We start from the raw sequence: 15,561 nt of genomic DNA on the forward strand, positions 1-15,561 counted from the left end.
TTTTTTTTTTTGTTGTTGTTGTTGTTGTTTTTTGCGGGGGTGGGGGTGGGGGTGGGGGTGGGTTTTGGGGATTTAACCTAGGGATACTGTACCACTGAGCAACACCCCAGTCCTTTTTTATTTTTATTTTGAGATGGGGAGCGGGTCTTAAGTTGCTGAGGCTGGCTTCAAACTTGTGATCCCTTTGTCTCAGCCTTCTGAGTTGCTAGGATTATAGGCATGTGCCACTGTACCTGCCAAGAAAAGAATTTTTATTTTTAAATGGAATTATCTCAGATAAAAAAAATGGTTTTGCTGATGGAAAATAGTTATTAAGTTGGTATACAGGCTAGGCAAAAAAAAAAAAAAAGAAAAACTTGACATAACATCTGTATTTGCAATAGTTTCCTAGTGATTTTAACATAATAAAATGGCTTTGCAAAAAGTGTTTCTTGTTTTGTGTAAATGACATGATTTAGGTTTTTGCTTGAGTGATTTTTAAGAATAACTCTCACAGTTAATTCTCAACAATCATCATTTACGATGATTATTAGGATACAGGAAATAATTAAGTTATCTATGTTCTGCAGAGTTAGAGTTAGAAAACATTTGGACATGTTAAAGGCACAGGGGATTCTTAAAAGTAAAGGTAAAATCCTATTCTGAAGCATCTGTAGCTCCAAGGATTAGATCATACCATAGGTTACTAATGATTGGCTAATGATGTAGGGATATCACTTAATCCATATAAAAGACTAGCTTATAGGAGAGTGGTCATTGTTGATACTGCTAGTAAATGTTTGCCTTGCTCTATAATGAAATTATTATTATTTTTTACTTAAATATTTGGAGGATCTGAAGGCTGTGTCATATTTTTCTTTTCTGGCTTTGAACAAGAATTTCAAATAACAATATGGTAGGAAATGTTAGTATTAAGATTGTTAAAATTCCCATAAACAAGTACATTATTTTTTAAAAATTTCATGTTTTTAAGAAACTTTTTTACTTTGAGTAGCTAATGTGTTTATTTCATTTGGATTAAATGATGAACTATACCAAAGAGCTTATTTAAATTTTACATTATTTAAAGTAAACTGTTAAGCATTTTATATGTATTTACTCTATTTTTAAAGTGGCCCTTGAGCTGTAACAGCTGGGGGCAAGACTCAGTTCTAGAGCACATACTTAAAAATTCTAGCAATAAAAGATAAAAAAATGAAAATAAGATTGAGTGACCCTTGAGCCATAAATATGTTTATATATATATATATATTTTTTGGTGGTGCTGGGGATTGAACCCAGGGCCTTGTGCATGTGAGGCAAGCACTCTACCAACTGAGCTATATCCCTAGGCCCTAAATATGATTGTACTTTTGATCTAATAATCTTAATCTGGTAAGACATGGTAAGAAAATAATTGAAACCAGTATGTAGGATCAAAAATTTAGAAATAATGTGACTAACAACAGGTAAATTAAGATGTTAAAATGTTAAATTAAAAGGGAACTTTATTGATTTGGAGCAATATGGAAAAATGCTTGTAATTGAAAAATGTTTTATGTAAAATTGTACACTACACAGAGCAGCTGGAATTCTGACACATTGATGGTGAGAATGGTGGGAATTTCTTACAAAGTTAAATCAGCAATTGCCCTGTGTTAAACGAGAAACTGTATTCATATAGAAACTTGTATACAAATGAGTGTAGCAGCTTTCTTCAGTTTTCAAAAATTAGAAGCAACTTAAATAATTCTCAAATAGGAGATGAGAAACTAAATGATGGTATATCTACACAGTGGAACACGACTTGGCAATAAAAAGAGATGAATTATACATGACAGATAGAGCATGTATATATCTCCAATGCATTATGCTAAATGAAGAAAACCAGACTCCATTTATATACTACTCTAAAAAAGGGCAAACTAGAAATAGAAAATGCATTTGGTTATTTAGTACAAGAAAATGTTGGGAGACAGTAGAACTGCTGTATCTTGAGGTAGTTGTGACACATCAGTTTTCACTTATCAAAAATAATAGAACTGGGTCCTGGGGATGTGGCTTAGTGGCAGAATATCTGTGTAGCATGCTGAAGTCCTGGGTTTGATTCCCAGCACTAAAAAACAATACAACACCAAATACCCATATTGTTCACCAAAAAAAGTAAATTTAAAACAAATTTTTTTTAATTTTAATTTTTTAGTTGTTGATTGACCTTTATTTATTTACTTATATGTGGTGCTGAGAATCAAACCCAGTGCCTCACACATGCTAGGCAAGAGCTCTACCAATTGAGCCAATTTAGGTTAGTCCTAAAGCTAATGAAAAATTGCATGTGAAAGTATTTGTAAAAATTTTACAGAATGTTTAAATTTGTTTCTTAAAAAGTATTTTAAAGCAGAGGTTGGAAAAATATTCAAAAAGATGAAAGAATTTATGTTAGGTGGGATTATATTTGAAGATTTTCTTTTATTGATGGCTTTACTTAATGGGTCATTTTCTTCTTCTTTTTTTGCTTTTTGCATTTACTAGGTCGCAGAACCCTAGCTGTGATCACTAAACTTGATCTCATGGATGCGGGTACTGATGCCATGGATGTATTGATGGGAAGGGTTATTCCGGTCAAACTTGGAATAATTGGAGTAGTTAACAGGTTAGCTATGAAGAATGGAATAAGGATTACAGTATTCTTGTTTCAAAACAAGTCCAAGATTCTTTTTTTTTTTTTTTTTAATATTTATTTTTTAGTTTTAGGTGGACACAATATCTTTATTTTGTGTGTTGAGGATCGAACCCAGTGCCTCACGCAGGCCAGGCGAGCACGCTACCACTTGAGCCACGTTCCCAGCCCACAAGTCCAAGATTCTAAAATCAGTCTGAAATGTGATACTATCCTTTTCCCTTATTTTACTATAACGTTGGTATTACTAAAGAATTCATTGCCTAAAGATACAAAAAGAGATTTACTAAAGCCTCTCATAGACATTTCTAATGAAAATGTTTTTGAAGTAAGCAGTGTTACATATGGATGATAACTTGACTTAAGAATTCTTTTCTATCATTTAAGCTACATTTGAGAGGAGTATGAGGTTAGGGAAAAAGAAGAGTTAGCTAATCTGTACTCAATAAAGTAAGTTTAATGTGGTATGACTTTAAATAGCTTGGTTTAATCCATACCATTAGTGGTGCTGTATAATTGCCAAGATGTGACTTGGAGAAATTTTATTAAAGGTCTCCTAATTAGAAATTGCTGGTATTAAAAATTGTGAAAAAGAAAATATTATTGTCTATTTATGTTTTAGACACTACTGTGAGCAGTTTGCAAATGGTTTCTCTTGGAACTGTCACAACATCCTGTGAGGCAGGTGTTGGTTCTATTTTATAACTGAAAACTCAGGTTATACATTTACAAGAGTCTCATGGCTAGTAAAAAGGCTAGGTTTAAATGATGGTCTCTTTTAGTCTGAAGCTCTTATATGGTAGGAAACACTGAAAGTATCTTGAGACCTGGGTTATAGTCATAGTCATAGTTCTCACACAGACTAGATACAATAAATGACGCTTAACATCTTTGAGTCTCAATCCTTTTAAAAACAAGAATGTTTTACTAAGTGGTATCTAAGGGCCACTCCAATTGTCTGTTTCTCTTCATATGTCCTTCCATCTCACCCCTCCTCCCATTTTGTTTTTCTTCCCATTCCAGCTATCTCCTGTTTCTTGCAACTAGGTATTATAATGCTGTTTTCTGTATTGGTAGATAATTGCTCTTCATTTTAATTATTTTTGGTAGAAACCATTAGCCTGTCAATGGATGAAATATAGTTGATTAAGGTACACATATTTTTGCACCCATCTATAATTGTTACTTAAGTATACTGCTTTTCATGACAGTGGGGATTTTTTAAAAAGTCTATATTCTTTGTAATAAACAGTTGGAAGACTTCTTGGGTGTCCTTTGAAGTGTCTGTTTTAATGTTACTTCATGTATTTACCATTTACTGGAATTGAGTTTTTATTTCTGAGGAAGAATTTGGGGCTGTTTCTCTGAAAAAAAGAGGCTTGCTTTATTGTCACAGGAAACCTTTTTAAAGTGACTCTGTAATAGAAAATTGTGGATGAACTTAGCAGCAGCTGGAAAAGAAAGGGTTGTGATTTGATTGAAATAAAACTAAATGTGTTGTCCTCCTTAAAAAAAAAAAAAAGAATATTGCTTTTGAGTACAGTTAATGGTATAATGAGCTTACACTATTCAGGTCTTCATTATTTGTAAGTCACATAGTTCATATCTTGGCTGTGCTACTTAATGTGTGGCCTTGGTTACCCAGTTCCTTGCTATAAAATAGTATAATAATACCTATCAGAATTATTGTGAGAATTAAATAAAACAACCCATGTTAGTTATTAGGGAACAATACCTGGTACCATCAGTATCCCCATCATCTCTGTCATCATTTAGGGGAGGGAGGATGACAATTGATTTTAGTTGGACAGTTTTTCTATTTTTTATCTGTAGGAGCCAGCTAGATATTAACAATAAGAAGAGTGTAACTGATTCAATCCGTGATGAATATGCTTTTCTTCAAAAGAAATACCCATCTCTGGCCAATAGAAATGGAACAAAGTATCTTGCTAGGACTCTAAACAGGTAACATTTTTACCTTTTGGAAATGAGATGTTTTTGTTTTGGTGACTGGTAGCTAAGACTGTTCTTGTTTACTAGTTCCTTATGTTTTCACTACTGTTCCATACAGTTACTTTATAGTAGGCGCTGATGAAGTACATGTCTCTTTACTATGGTGCTTAACATTAAAGCATCCCATTGTCTACAATACTTAAAAGAATTTTATAATGTTTTAATTATGAAATTTTTGACAGCTGATTTAGTTTTGAGTTTATAACTAGATAGCAGATGACTTCATTTCCACTTTGGATTTCAGGAACTGAACTAAAATTTATAATTTTCAAATGATCTATTTTTAATTTAGAATTTCTTCTATTCCTATATTCATAGTAGAAATAATGTAAGTTGTATACTTTGAATTATGAATACCCACTAGTGGTGTAGGAACTAGAAGAACTTTCTAATTTCTCTTACTTTTGTCTTGTTCCCCAAACTAAAGGCAGATGGACTTAGATTTTAATAGGATAGATTTACATTCTGTAAATCCTTAAGATAAGTTGATGAAACCAAAATTATATATGTAGAATTGGACTAAATGGTGATTTCAATTAATTTGCAGTTTTTCAGTTCTTATAATTGCCACGATTTGATGGGTCAAAGACAGATTTCAAAAGCATTGACCAAAACAGTTTGTGTCATTGTTTTTTTAGACTAAGTAGTTTACCTGTAATTTAAGATTGCTTTATTTCCTGCTCTTGTAATAAAGGGAAAAATCAAAAGTGTTTTTTCCTATTCTCAGTCAACAGAGCAGAGAATGTTTCTGATACAAGATTTATGTACTTCTCCCCAGACACCATGCAAGCAATTCTCTGGTAGTTTGCTCTATCTCCATTCAGTTCAGTTCTGATGCTACTTATCTAGAGATAGCATGAAATCTGATAGGTTGAGAGCTCACTCTCACAAGTCTGCCTCTCCACTTTAGATGCAAGTTGCAAGCAGAGGTTAAAGCCTGTGTTTCTGACTTAGTGTAATTCTGGGTTCCCAGGAACCCCTCTTGGTTTAATTCAGGTTACATCCAGGAACATTTTACCCTTTTATTATAAAGGTTATTACAAAGGGTAGAAATGAACAGCCATTTGGAAGAGAGGAATAGGGCAAGACATATAGAAAGGGGCACAGAGTTTCCTTGACTTCTCTGGGCATAGAACCCTCCAGGAACTTCCATGTGTTTAACTTTATGAACACTGTCTTTTTGAGTTTTCATTGCAACTTCATTACAATGACATCGATTATATTACTGGCCATTGATGATCAACTCGGCCTTCATTCTTGTTCTTGCTTTTCTTCTTGGAGGCTGGAGATTGTGGCTAAATGTCCCAATCCTCTCATTATGCCTGTTCTTTTTGGTGACCAGCTACCATCTGAAGTTCTTTAGGGATTTCCAGCTACAAGTAAGCTCATTAATATACAAAAGACACTCTTAACACTCTGGATTCCAAGGCTTTTAGGAACTGAGTGTCAGGAAATGTGTATATCTTAATACCAAACCATAAAAATATATTGTTTGACAAGTTTTCCATGTTGTTTGCATTTTAAAAATTTTGACTGTTTACAGTGTCAGAACACATAATTTTACATTAAAATCCTGCCTTTCTAATCTTTGTTAGATTACTGATGCATCACATCAGAGATTGCTTACCAGAGTTGAAAACAAGAATAAATGTTCTAGCTGCTCAATATCAGTCTCTTCTAAATAGCTATGGTGAACCTGTGGATGATAAAAGTGCTACTTTACTTCAGCTTATTACCAAATTTGCCACAGAATATTGTAACACTATTGAAGGAACTGCAAAATATATCGAAACTTCAGAGCTGTAAGTAAGAAATTTTTGCATAAATTTGGTTACCTGAATTATAAGACCACTTTATCTTTTGCTAAATTGACTTTAAGACTATTTCATTGTTGGGGGCTGGGGATGTGGCTCAAGCGGTAGCACGCTCGCCTGGCATGCGTGCGGCCCGGGTTCGATCCTCAGCACCACATACAAACAAAGATGTTGTGTCCACCAAGAACTAAAAAATAAATATTAAAAATTCTCTCTCTCTCTTTAAAAAAAAAAAAGACTATTTCATTGTGATTTATTACCTATAAAACAAACAGGAATATCATTTTTTTCAAGAAATGATAGAATGATGACTGGTATGTATGGTAAATATTTTATAAACTATTGAAAGCATAGTAAAAATTTAAGGTTTTCTTTAAAAGAAATATTTTATTTGATAAGCATTTAAAAATTGATTACCTTAAATGTCTATTTTTTTAAAAATACAGCATGAGAAATTAGAAAATGCAGATAAGTAAAAATAAAACATAAAAACAAAATTACCTTAATTTTATCAACCAGGGATGGTTCCTGCTAAGTTTGGCTTTGACCTAGACATTCTTCTGTCCATCTATAAGCTACATAAATGGAGTATCACATACTTAAAAATCAGATGCTATTCATGCTACTTTGGGATAATTTCTTTTAAATCTACATGGTACAGCTTTTAATAGGATAGGATGAGTTTTCAGTCTGAAAACTTGCATAGTATTTTAATGCTTTATTTGTTGAACCAATTCTCTGCTATTGGATAGTTTATTTATAATTATAGTAGTGTTGCCTTATTCTTGGGGATACATTCTAAGATCCCCAGTGGATGTCTGAAACTGAGGATAGTACTAAACCCTATTTACAAGCATTGCAGTACCATTAAGTAATGACTGAGATGGCTACCAGGTAACTGATGGGCAGGATAAACTTGACAAAGAGATGACTCAGATCCCAAGTAGGACAGAGTGGGACAGCATGAAATTTCATCTTGCTATTTAGAATGGCTTACAATTTAAAATTTAGGTATCATTTGTTCTTGGAATTTTCTGTTTAATATTTTTGGATTGTTGGTGAACATGGAACTGAAATCTCAGAAAATAAAATCTGAGCGACTAGTGTATACACAAGAATAAGTGATGTTGTGGCAGGCTACACTTAGTCTTAGGGGCATGTATCCAAGTAAATCCTGAGGATAAATTCCTCGGAGTAGAATTAAAGCATGTAATACCCTCAAACTCATTTATTACATACTATGTACTATTAGCATATTGTATTGTTTTAGTATTAGCCATATGTAAAAATCTCGATATTCCTACACCTTATTATTATTATTTTTTTGCCTTGTCTGTCCCCCCACTCAACCCCTCCTACATTAAAAAATACTTTTTATTTTGGGATAATTTTAGACTCATGGGAATTTGCAAAGAAATATACAGGGAGTTCCTATTTACCCTTTTCCACTCCTTCCCCAATACTGACATGTTACATAAGATTAGTACAGTAATAAGAAAATGAACACTAGAACAATTCAGAGCTTATTCAGATTTTACCAATTATATAAACTTCATTTCTCTGTGTGCATAGTTTTGAATACTTTTGTGTGACTTAGGTGGGCCTAGGTGGTGTTTCAGATGACTTACCTTCATAAAATGATAGGGTATTTAACAGACTAATTTTTGATGGCTATTATATGCCTGGTGTATTGAGAGAAATAAAAGATTGCTCTAATGGGTGTCTTAGGAGTTCAGTGGGTAACGTAGGTAGAGGTAATATAAGGCTTCATTAGGTGGCAAAAGTATATTTTTATTTAGACGTTTCTTATTGCTAAATACAATACATATCCAAAGAAGTGCATGTAATATATAAGGGCAGTTTTGTAAAGTGTTAACGAATCAGTTATCTTTGTCTATTTATTCAAACCTTGGGACATTCAAGAGAGACTATTTACATTTCTTTCAGGGATGGGGGAGCCCCATGGTTAATAAGTCATCTGAGTTGGGCTCTGAATAAAACTTGGGGAGGTATTTGGGAGGGCATTTTAGTCTTGGGAATAGCAAAAATAGTGCAAGATGCATTTGGAGAATGCAATGTACACTAATGGGACATGATAGATAAGGCAAGAAAGGTATACAGGAATAAGACTGTAAGAAGTCCTGAATATCTTGCTCAGAATATAGATGATTTCTTACTTAAAAAAAATAAAACACTTTTGGTCAGAGGAGTAACCCATTTTATTATTTTTTATTTTTGGTACAGGGGATTGAACTCAGGGGCACTCAACCACTGAACCACAGCCCCAGCTGCTTAAGGCCGTGCTAACTTACTGAGGCTGGCTTTGAATTTGTGATCCTTCTGTCTCAGCTCCCTGAGTTCCTGGGGTTATAGGCATATGCTGTTTTGCTCAGCAAGAGTAACTCAATTTTATTTTATTTTTATTAATTTTTAAATTTATATATGACAGTGGAATGCACTACAATTCATTATACATATAGAGTACAAATTTTTCATATCTCTGGTTGTATACAAAGTATATTCACACCAATTTATGTCTTCATACATGTACTTTGGATAATGATGTCCATCACATTCCACCATTATTTCTAATCCCATGCCCCCTCCTTTCCCCTCCTATCCCTCTGCCCTATCTAGAGTTGGTCTATTCCTCCCATGCTCCCCCTCCCTATCCCAGCTTCCTTATATCAAAGAAAGCATTTAGCATTTGGTTTTTTGGGATTGCCTAACTTAGCATTATCTTCTCTAACTCCATCCAGTTACCTGCAAATGCCATGATTTTATTCTTTTATTGCTGAGTAATATACCATTGTGTATATATGCCACATTTTTTTTAATCCATTCATCTACTGAAGAGAGCATCTAGGTTGGTTCCACAGTTTAGCTATTGTGAATTGATGGGGCTGTGTCCCTGTAGTATGCTGTTTTCAAGTCATTTGGGTATAGACCTAGGAGAGGGATAGCTGGGTCAATGGTGGTTCCATTCCCAGTTTTCCAAGAAATCTCCATACTGCTTTCCACATTGGCTGCACCAATTTGCAGTCCCACCAGCAGTGTATGAGTGTGCCTTTTCCCCCACATCCTCACCAACACTTATTGTTGTTTGACTGGAGTGAGGTGAAATCTTAGAGTTGATTTGTATTTCTCTAATTGCTAGCGATGATGAACATTTTTTCATATATTTGCTGATTGATTATATATCGCCTTCTGAGAAGTGTCTGTTCAGGTCCTTTGCCCATTTATTGATTGTGTTATTTTATTCATTTTTTTGGTGCTTAACTTTTTGAGTTCTTTATATACACTAGAGATTAATGTTCTATCTGATGTGTGAGGGGTAAAGATTTGCTCCCAAGATATAGGCTTTCTATTCACCTCACTGATTGTTTCTTTTGCTGAAAAGAAACTTTTTAGTTTGAATTCATCCCATTTATTGATTCTTGATTTTAATTCTTGCACTATAATAATCTTATTAAGGTTGTTGGGGCCTAATCCCACATTATGGAGATTAGGGCCTACTTTTTCTTCTATTAGACACAGGGTCTCTGGTTTTATTCCAAGGTCTTTGATCCATTTTGAGTTGAGTTTTGTGCATAGTGAGAGATAGGGGTTTAGTTTTGTTTTGTTGCATATGGATTTCCAGTTTTCCCAGCACCGTTTGTTGAAGAGGCTATCTTTTCTCCAATGCATTTTTTGGCATCTTAATATAAGATAATTGTAATTTTGTGGGTTAGTCTCTGTGTCCTCTATTCTGTACCATTGGTCTACCAGTCTGTTTTGGTGCTAATACCATGCTGTTCTTATTACTATTGTAGTATAGTTTAAGGTCTGTTATAGTGATGCCACCTGCTTCACTCTTTCTGCTGAGGATTGCTTTGGCTCTTCTAGGTCTCTTATTTTTCCAGGTGAATTTCATGATTGCTTATTCTATTTCTATTAGGAATGTCATTGGGATTTTGATCAGAATTGCATTAAATCTGTATAGTGATTTTGGTAGTATGGTCATTTTGATAATACTAATTCTGCCTATTCAAGAGCAAGTAGATCTTTCCATCTTCTAAGGTCTCCTTTGATTTTTCTCTTTAGGGTTCTGTAGTTTTCATTATACAGATCTTTCACCTCTTTAGTTAAGTTGATTCCCAAGTATTTTATTTTTTTCGAGGCTATTGCAAATTGGATAGTTTTCCTCGTTTCCCTTTCTGAGGATTTGTCACTGATATACAGAAATGCATTTGGTTTATGGGTGTTGATTTTATATCCTGCTACATTGCTGAATTCATTTACTAATTCTAGAAGTTTTCTGGTGGAACTTTTTGGGTCTTCTAAGTATAGAATCATATTACCAAATAGTGCTAATTTGAGTTCTTATTTTCTTATGTATATCCCTTTAATTTCTTTCCTCTGATTGCTCTGGCCAGTGTTTCAAGAACTATGTTAAATAGAAGTGGTGAAAGAGGACATTCCTGTCTTGTTCCAGTGTTTAGAGGGAATGCCTTCAGTTTTTCTCCATTTAGAATGATGTTGGCCTGGGGCTTAGCATAGATAGCTTTTATGATGTTGAGATATGTTCTTGTTATTCCTAATTTTTCTAGTGTTTTGAATATCAAGGTGTGCTGTATTTTGTCAAATGCTTTTTCTGTGTCTGTTGATATGATCTTATGATTCTTAACTTTAAGTCTATTGATATGATGAATTACATTTATTGATTTCCTTATGTTGAACCAACCTTGTATTCTTGGGATGAATCCCGCTTGATCGTGGTGCACTATCTTTTTGATATGTTTTTGTATTAGATTTGCCAGAATTTTTGCATTTATGTTCATTAGAGATATTGGTCTGAAGTTTCCTTTTTTTAATGTGTCTTTGCCTGGTTTTGGAATCAGGATGATATTGGCCTCATAAAATTAGAGTTCAGAAGTACTGCCTCTTTTTCTATTTCCTGAAATAAACTGAAGATTATTGGTATTAGTTCTTCTTTACAGGTCTTGTAGAACTCGGTTGTATGTCCATCCAGTCCTGGACTTTTCTTGGTTGGTAGACTTCTGATGGCGTCTTCTATTTTGTTGCTTGAAATTGATCTGTTTAAATGTGTATATCATCCTGATTCAATTTAGGCAAATCATATGACTCTAGAAATTTGTTAATGCTTTCCATATTTTCTATTTTATTGGAGTACAAGTTTTCAAAATAATTTCTAATTATCTTCTGTATTTCTGTAGTGTCTGTCATGATATTTCCTTTTTCATGCCGTATGTTAGTAACTTGAGTTTTCTCTTTCCTCTTTGTTAGCATGGCTGAGGGTTTGTCAATTTTATTTATTTTTTTCAAAGAACCAACTTTTTATTCTGTCAATTTTTTCAGTTGTTTCTTTTGTTTGAATTTCATTGATTTCAGCTCTGATTTTAATTATTTCCTGTCTTTTGCTTTTGGTATAGATTTGTTCTTCTTTTTCTAGGGCTTTGAGATGTAATGTTAAATCATTTATTTGTTGACTTTTTCTTCTTTTAAGGAATGAGTTCATGCAATGAACTTTCCTCTTAGAACTGCCTTCATAGAGTTCTGGAGATTTCTATAAGTTGTATCTGTGTTCTCATTAACCTCTAAAATTTTTTTAATCTCCTTCTTGATGTCTTTTGCAAACCCTTGTTCATTCAGTAGCATATTATTTAGTCTCCAGATGTTGAAGTAGCTTTTATTTCTTATTTTATCATTGATTTCTAATTTCATTCCATTATGATCCGATAGAATGCAGGGTAGTATCTCTACTTTTTTATATTTGCTTTGTGGCATAGTTTATCGTCTGTTTTAGAGAAGGATCCAAGTGCTGCTGAGAAGAAAGTGTATTCATTCGTTATATGAAATACTCTATATATGCCACTTAAGTCTAAGTTATTGATTGTATTATTGAGATCTATAGTTTATTTGTTCAGCTTTTGTTTGGAAGATCTATCCAGTGGTGAGAGAAGTGTGTTAAAGTCACCCAAAATTATTGTATTGGGGTCTATTTGACTCTTGAACTGGAGAAGAGTTTGTTTGATGAACATAGATGCTCCATTTTGGGGGACATTTTAGAATACCCTTTTTAGAAGGATAATTTGATTGTTATGGAAATTATTTGGAGAAGAAGAATGTTGGAAGCAGAGACCAATTACTAGTAATTTTAACCATTTTTAAGTGCACAGTTCAGTGGCATTAATTGCATTCATAATATTAACCATCACTGGTATCTGTTTCTCCGATTATCTTCAGAGAAACTCTCTACCTATTAAGCAATTATTTACTTTCCTCCCCTTCCTTTCCCCTGCTAAATTAGAGAATTTACTTTCTGTCTCTATGCATTTACCTGTTCTAGACATTTCATGTAAGTAGAATCATATAGTATCCTTTTGTGCTTGGGTTTTTTTGGTTAGCATGATGTTAGATTAGTACCTCTAGTCTGAATTACTATTAAAAAATATTGAATAATGATGGTGAAAACAGAGAGGAAGAGATGATTTGGGGAAGTATTATAAAGGTATTTGTAGAGTTTGAGTGGACTTGAATAAAAACACAAAAGGTAATTCCAGAGTTTCTAGTCATTAAACAAGACAGGAAATATGAGATTCTTAGTAATCAAAAGATTTAATCTGTCCAAAGTAGTAGGCAGACAGCAGTCCACCAGTTAAGAATGATTTTTCACAATAAATGTAAAATTTTAAATGTAAAAGTGAAAAATAATTCAGAGTATTTCATGACATCTGAAAATTACATGAAATTTAAATTTCAGTGTGCACAAGTTTTATTAGAACACAGCTATGCTCATTTGTTTATATATCTATGGCTGCTTTTGTACATAATGGTAGGGTGGAGTAGTTGCAACAGATTGTATGCCCTAAAAGCCTAATTTTTTTACTCTCTGGCCCTTTAAGGAAAGACTTTACTGACCTCTACTTTAGATTTTATGAATCAACAGAAAACACTGTTTCCTATCTTTATGGAGCTCATAAGCTTGCTGAAGAAAATTAGGACAGAGAAAGGCTGTTTAGCAATTTTTAAGTTATGTTTTGTTTTAGAACAGTTATTTTCTATATTTATACCATTCATGAAATGACTTCTTCTCCTGTTTAAAAAAAATTAGAGAAACTAATATTTTAATAAATAATGATTCTGAATTTAGAACACATGTAAATAACTGATATGTAATTATTTATTAGGCTTTCTCAGAAAATTAGACAAGCTTCAAGCTTATACAAAGACTTCTAACTTACAGCTTCTTTTCCTTATAGTAATGCAAGAAACTATATATTCATTGCCTTTCAGATGCGGTGGTGCTAGAATTTGTTATATTTTCCATGAGACTTTTGGTCGAACCTTAGAATCTGTTGATCCTTTAGGTGGCCTTAACACTATTGACATTTTGACTGCCATTAGAAATGCTACTGTGAGTATGTTTAACTTTCAGACTTTAAAAAAAAAAAATCAAGTTAAAGCTTCAATTTTTAACCATATATTCCATTTTTTAATTAATTTAATTTTTTAATAACAGTTTGTTATTTTACTCTCATACTTGAAATTAAGAAGCATTTTTTGGGGGGGGGGCAGTGCTGGGAATTGAACCCAGGGCTTTAGGCATGCTCTGCAAGTGCTCTAAGCAGCACTTTCTATGAAAAATAACAAAGATGTGATTTCTATTTTAATCTTTGAGAAGAATTGAAATTATATGTAATGATGGGCTGGGGATGTGGCTCAAGTGGTAGTGCACTCGCCTGGCATGCGTGCGGCCCGGGTTGGATCCTCAGCACCACATACAAACAAAGATGTTGTATCCGCCAAAAACTAAAAAATAAATATTAAAATTCTCTTTCTTTAAAAAAAAAAAAAGAAATTATATGTAATGATAATAAGAGCTCTGAGGTCTATTTTTCTAGGGTCCTCGTCCTGCTTTGTTTGTGCCTGAGGTTTCATTTGAGTTATTGGTCAAACGACAAATCAAACGTTTAGAAGAGCCCAGCCTACGTTGTGTGGAACTGGTTCATGAGGAAATGCAAAGGATCATTCAGCACTGTAGCAATTACAGTACACAGGTAATTGAGAGGAATGTAATGGGTTTTAGGACTTGCAGTGGTGGTTTCATAGGGAGGGAGAAAATGATGGGATAAAAGTTCTAATCTGTAGTTCTTTTATTTAAGTGATTTTTAATATAACTTCCAAAATAAATTCAGTATTTCAGTACTATTCCATTAAACAAAGTAGACTGTTACGTTTGTATTTCTCCATGATTTATAGGAATTGCTACGGTTTCCTAAGCTTCATGATGCCATAGTTGAAGTAGTGACTTGTCTTCTTCGTAAAAGGTTGCCTGTTACAAATGAAATGGTGAGTCATTGTCACAAGTCATTGTAAGTACTATTAGTAAAGGGTTAACTTTTACTCTGGTTGCTTTTTATATATAGCATTATGGTTAGTTTAGGCATATTTCTCAGTGTGTTGGGAAGCAAAAAAAAAGTTAAGTTTCAGTCTTACTTCAAAGGAAATTTTTCAATAATTCAAGTGCAAAGTGCATTTTTCTTCCTATTTTAATCATTGCTAGCCTTTGCAGCCACAAGTTTTTATGAGAATGGAGTTATTATTGAAGGCTGCGAACAGCTTTGCTCTATTGTGTGGTACTACTGATTTTAGTTCTATCTTCAGCCTCAATAAACTGAACCTTTATAGCAAGCTCCTATTTTAATTGTGAAGTACATCAGGGTAATTGGGCCTCTTCTGCAGTTTGCTTGTCTGATGACCTAAAATACTTCTGTGGGTTGCATCTGTCCACCAGAAAAATAAAAAAGCTGACAGAAGTATGAAATAAGCATTTGAAATTGCCCTTAGCTTCTAATTAAGAATTTTGTCTTCATTCTGGCCTCTAAAAATGCACTTGGGGCCTTGGTTGGAGCCCTAGTGGAGGTTTATTGAGATAAAATCATCCTTGGAAACAGAATATAAGTTCTGTTACTTGGTTATTACCCAGTAGGAATAACTGTCAGGGCCAGGCACAGTGATGCACAACTGTAATCAGGACTGACTTGGGAGCTGAGGCAGGAGGATTGCAAGTTT

General features: G+C 33.7%; 1 protein-coding gene and 1 non-coding gene across 11 annotated transcripts in view; one reads left to right on the plus strand and one right to left on the minus strand.

The window, feature by feature from the left end:
• The window catches only part of Dnm1l (dynamin 1 like), a 59,429-nt gene that overhangs the window by 30,530 nt on the left and 13,338 nt on the right, over positions 1-15,561 (plus strand). For all 10 annotated transcript variants that reach the window (XM_076854286.1, XM_076854287.1, XM_076854290.1 and 7 more), the window contains 6 exons: positions 2,512-2,632; positions 4,493-4,624; positions 6,268-6,474; positions 13,783-13,903; positions 14,391-14,546; positions 14,749-14,838. In XM_076854286.1, the coding sequence (XP_076710401.1) occupies positions 2,512-2,632; positions 4,493-4,624; positions 6,268-6,474; positions 13,783-13,903; positions 14,391-14,546; positions 14,749-14,838 (827 nt within the window). The remainder of the gene's footprint in view (positions 1-2,511; positions 2,633-4,492; positions 4,625-6,267; positions 6,475-13,782; positions 13,904-14,390; positions 14,547-14,748; positions 14,839-15,561) is intronic.
• On the minus strand, positions 1,257-1,328 carry Trnav-cac (transfer RNA valine (anticodon CAC)). The gene has a single exon. It is a non-coding gene; the product is annotated as a tRNA-Val (tRNA).

The sequence above is a fragment of the Callospermophilus lateralis genome, chromosome 4 (genome assembly GCF_048772815.1).
Source record: "Callospermophilus lateralis isolate mCalLat2 chromosome 4, mCalLat2.hap1, whole genome shotgun sequence".
NCBI classification, from domain to species: Eukaryota; Metazoa; Chordata; class Mammalia; order Rodentia; family Sciuridae; genus Callospermophilus; species Callospermophilus lateralis.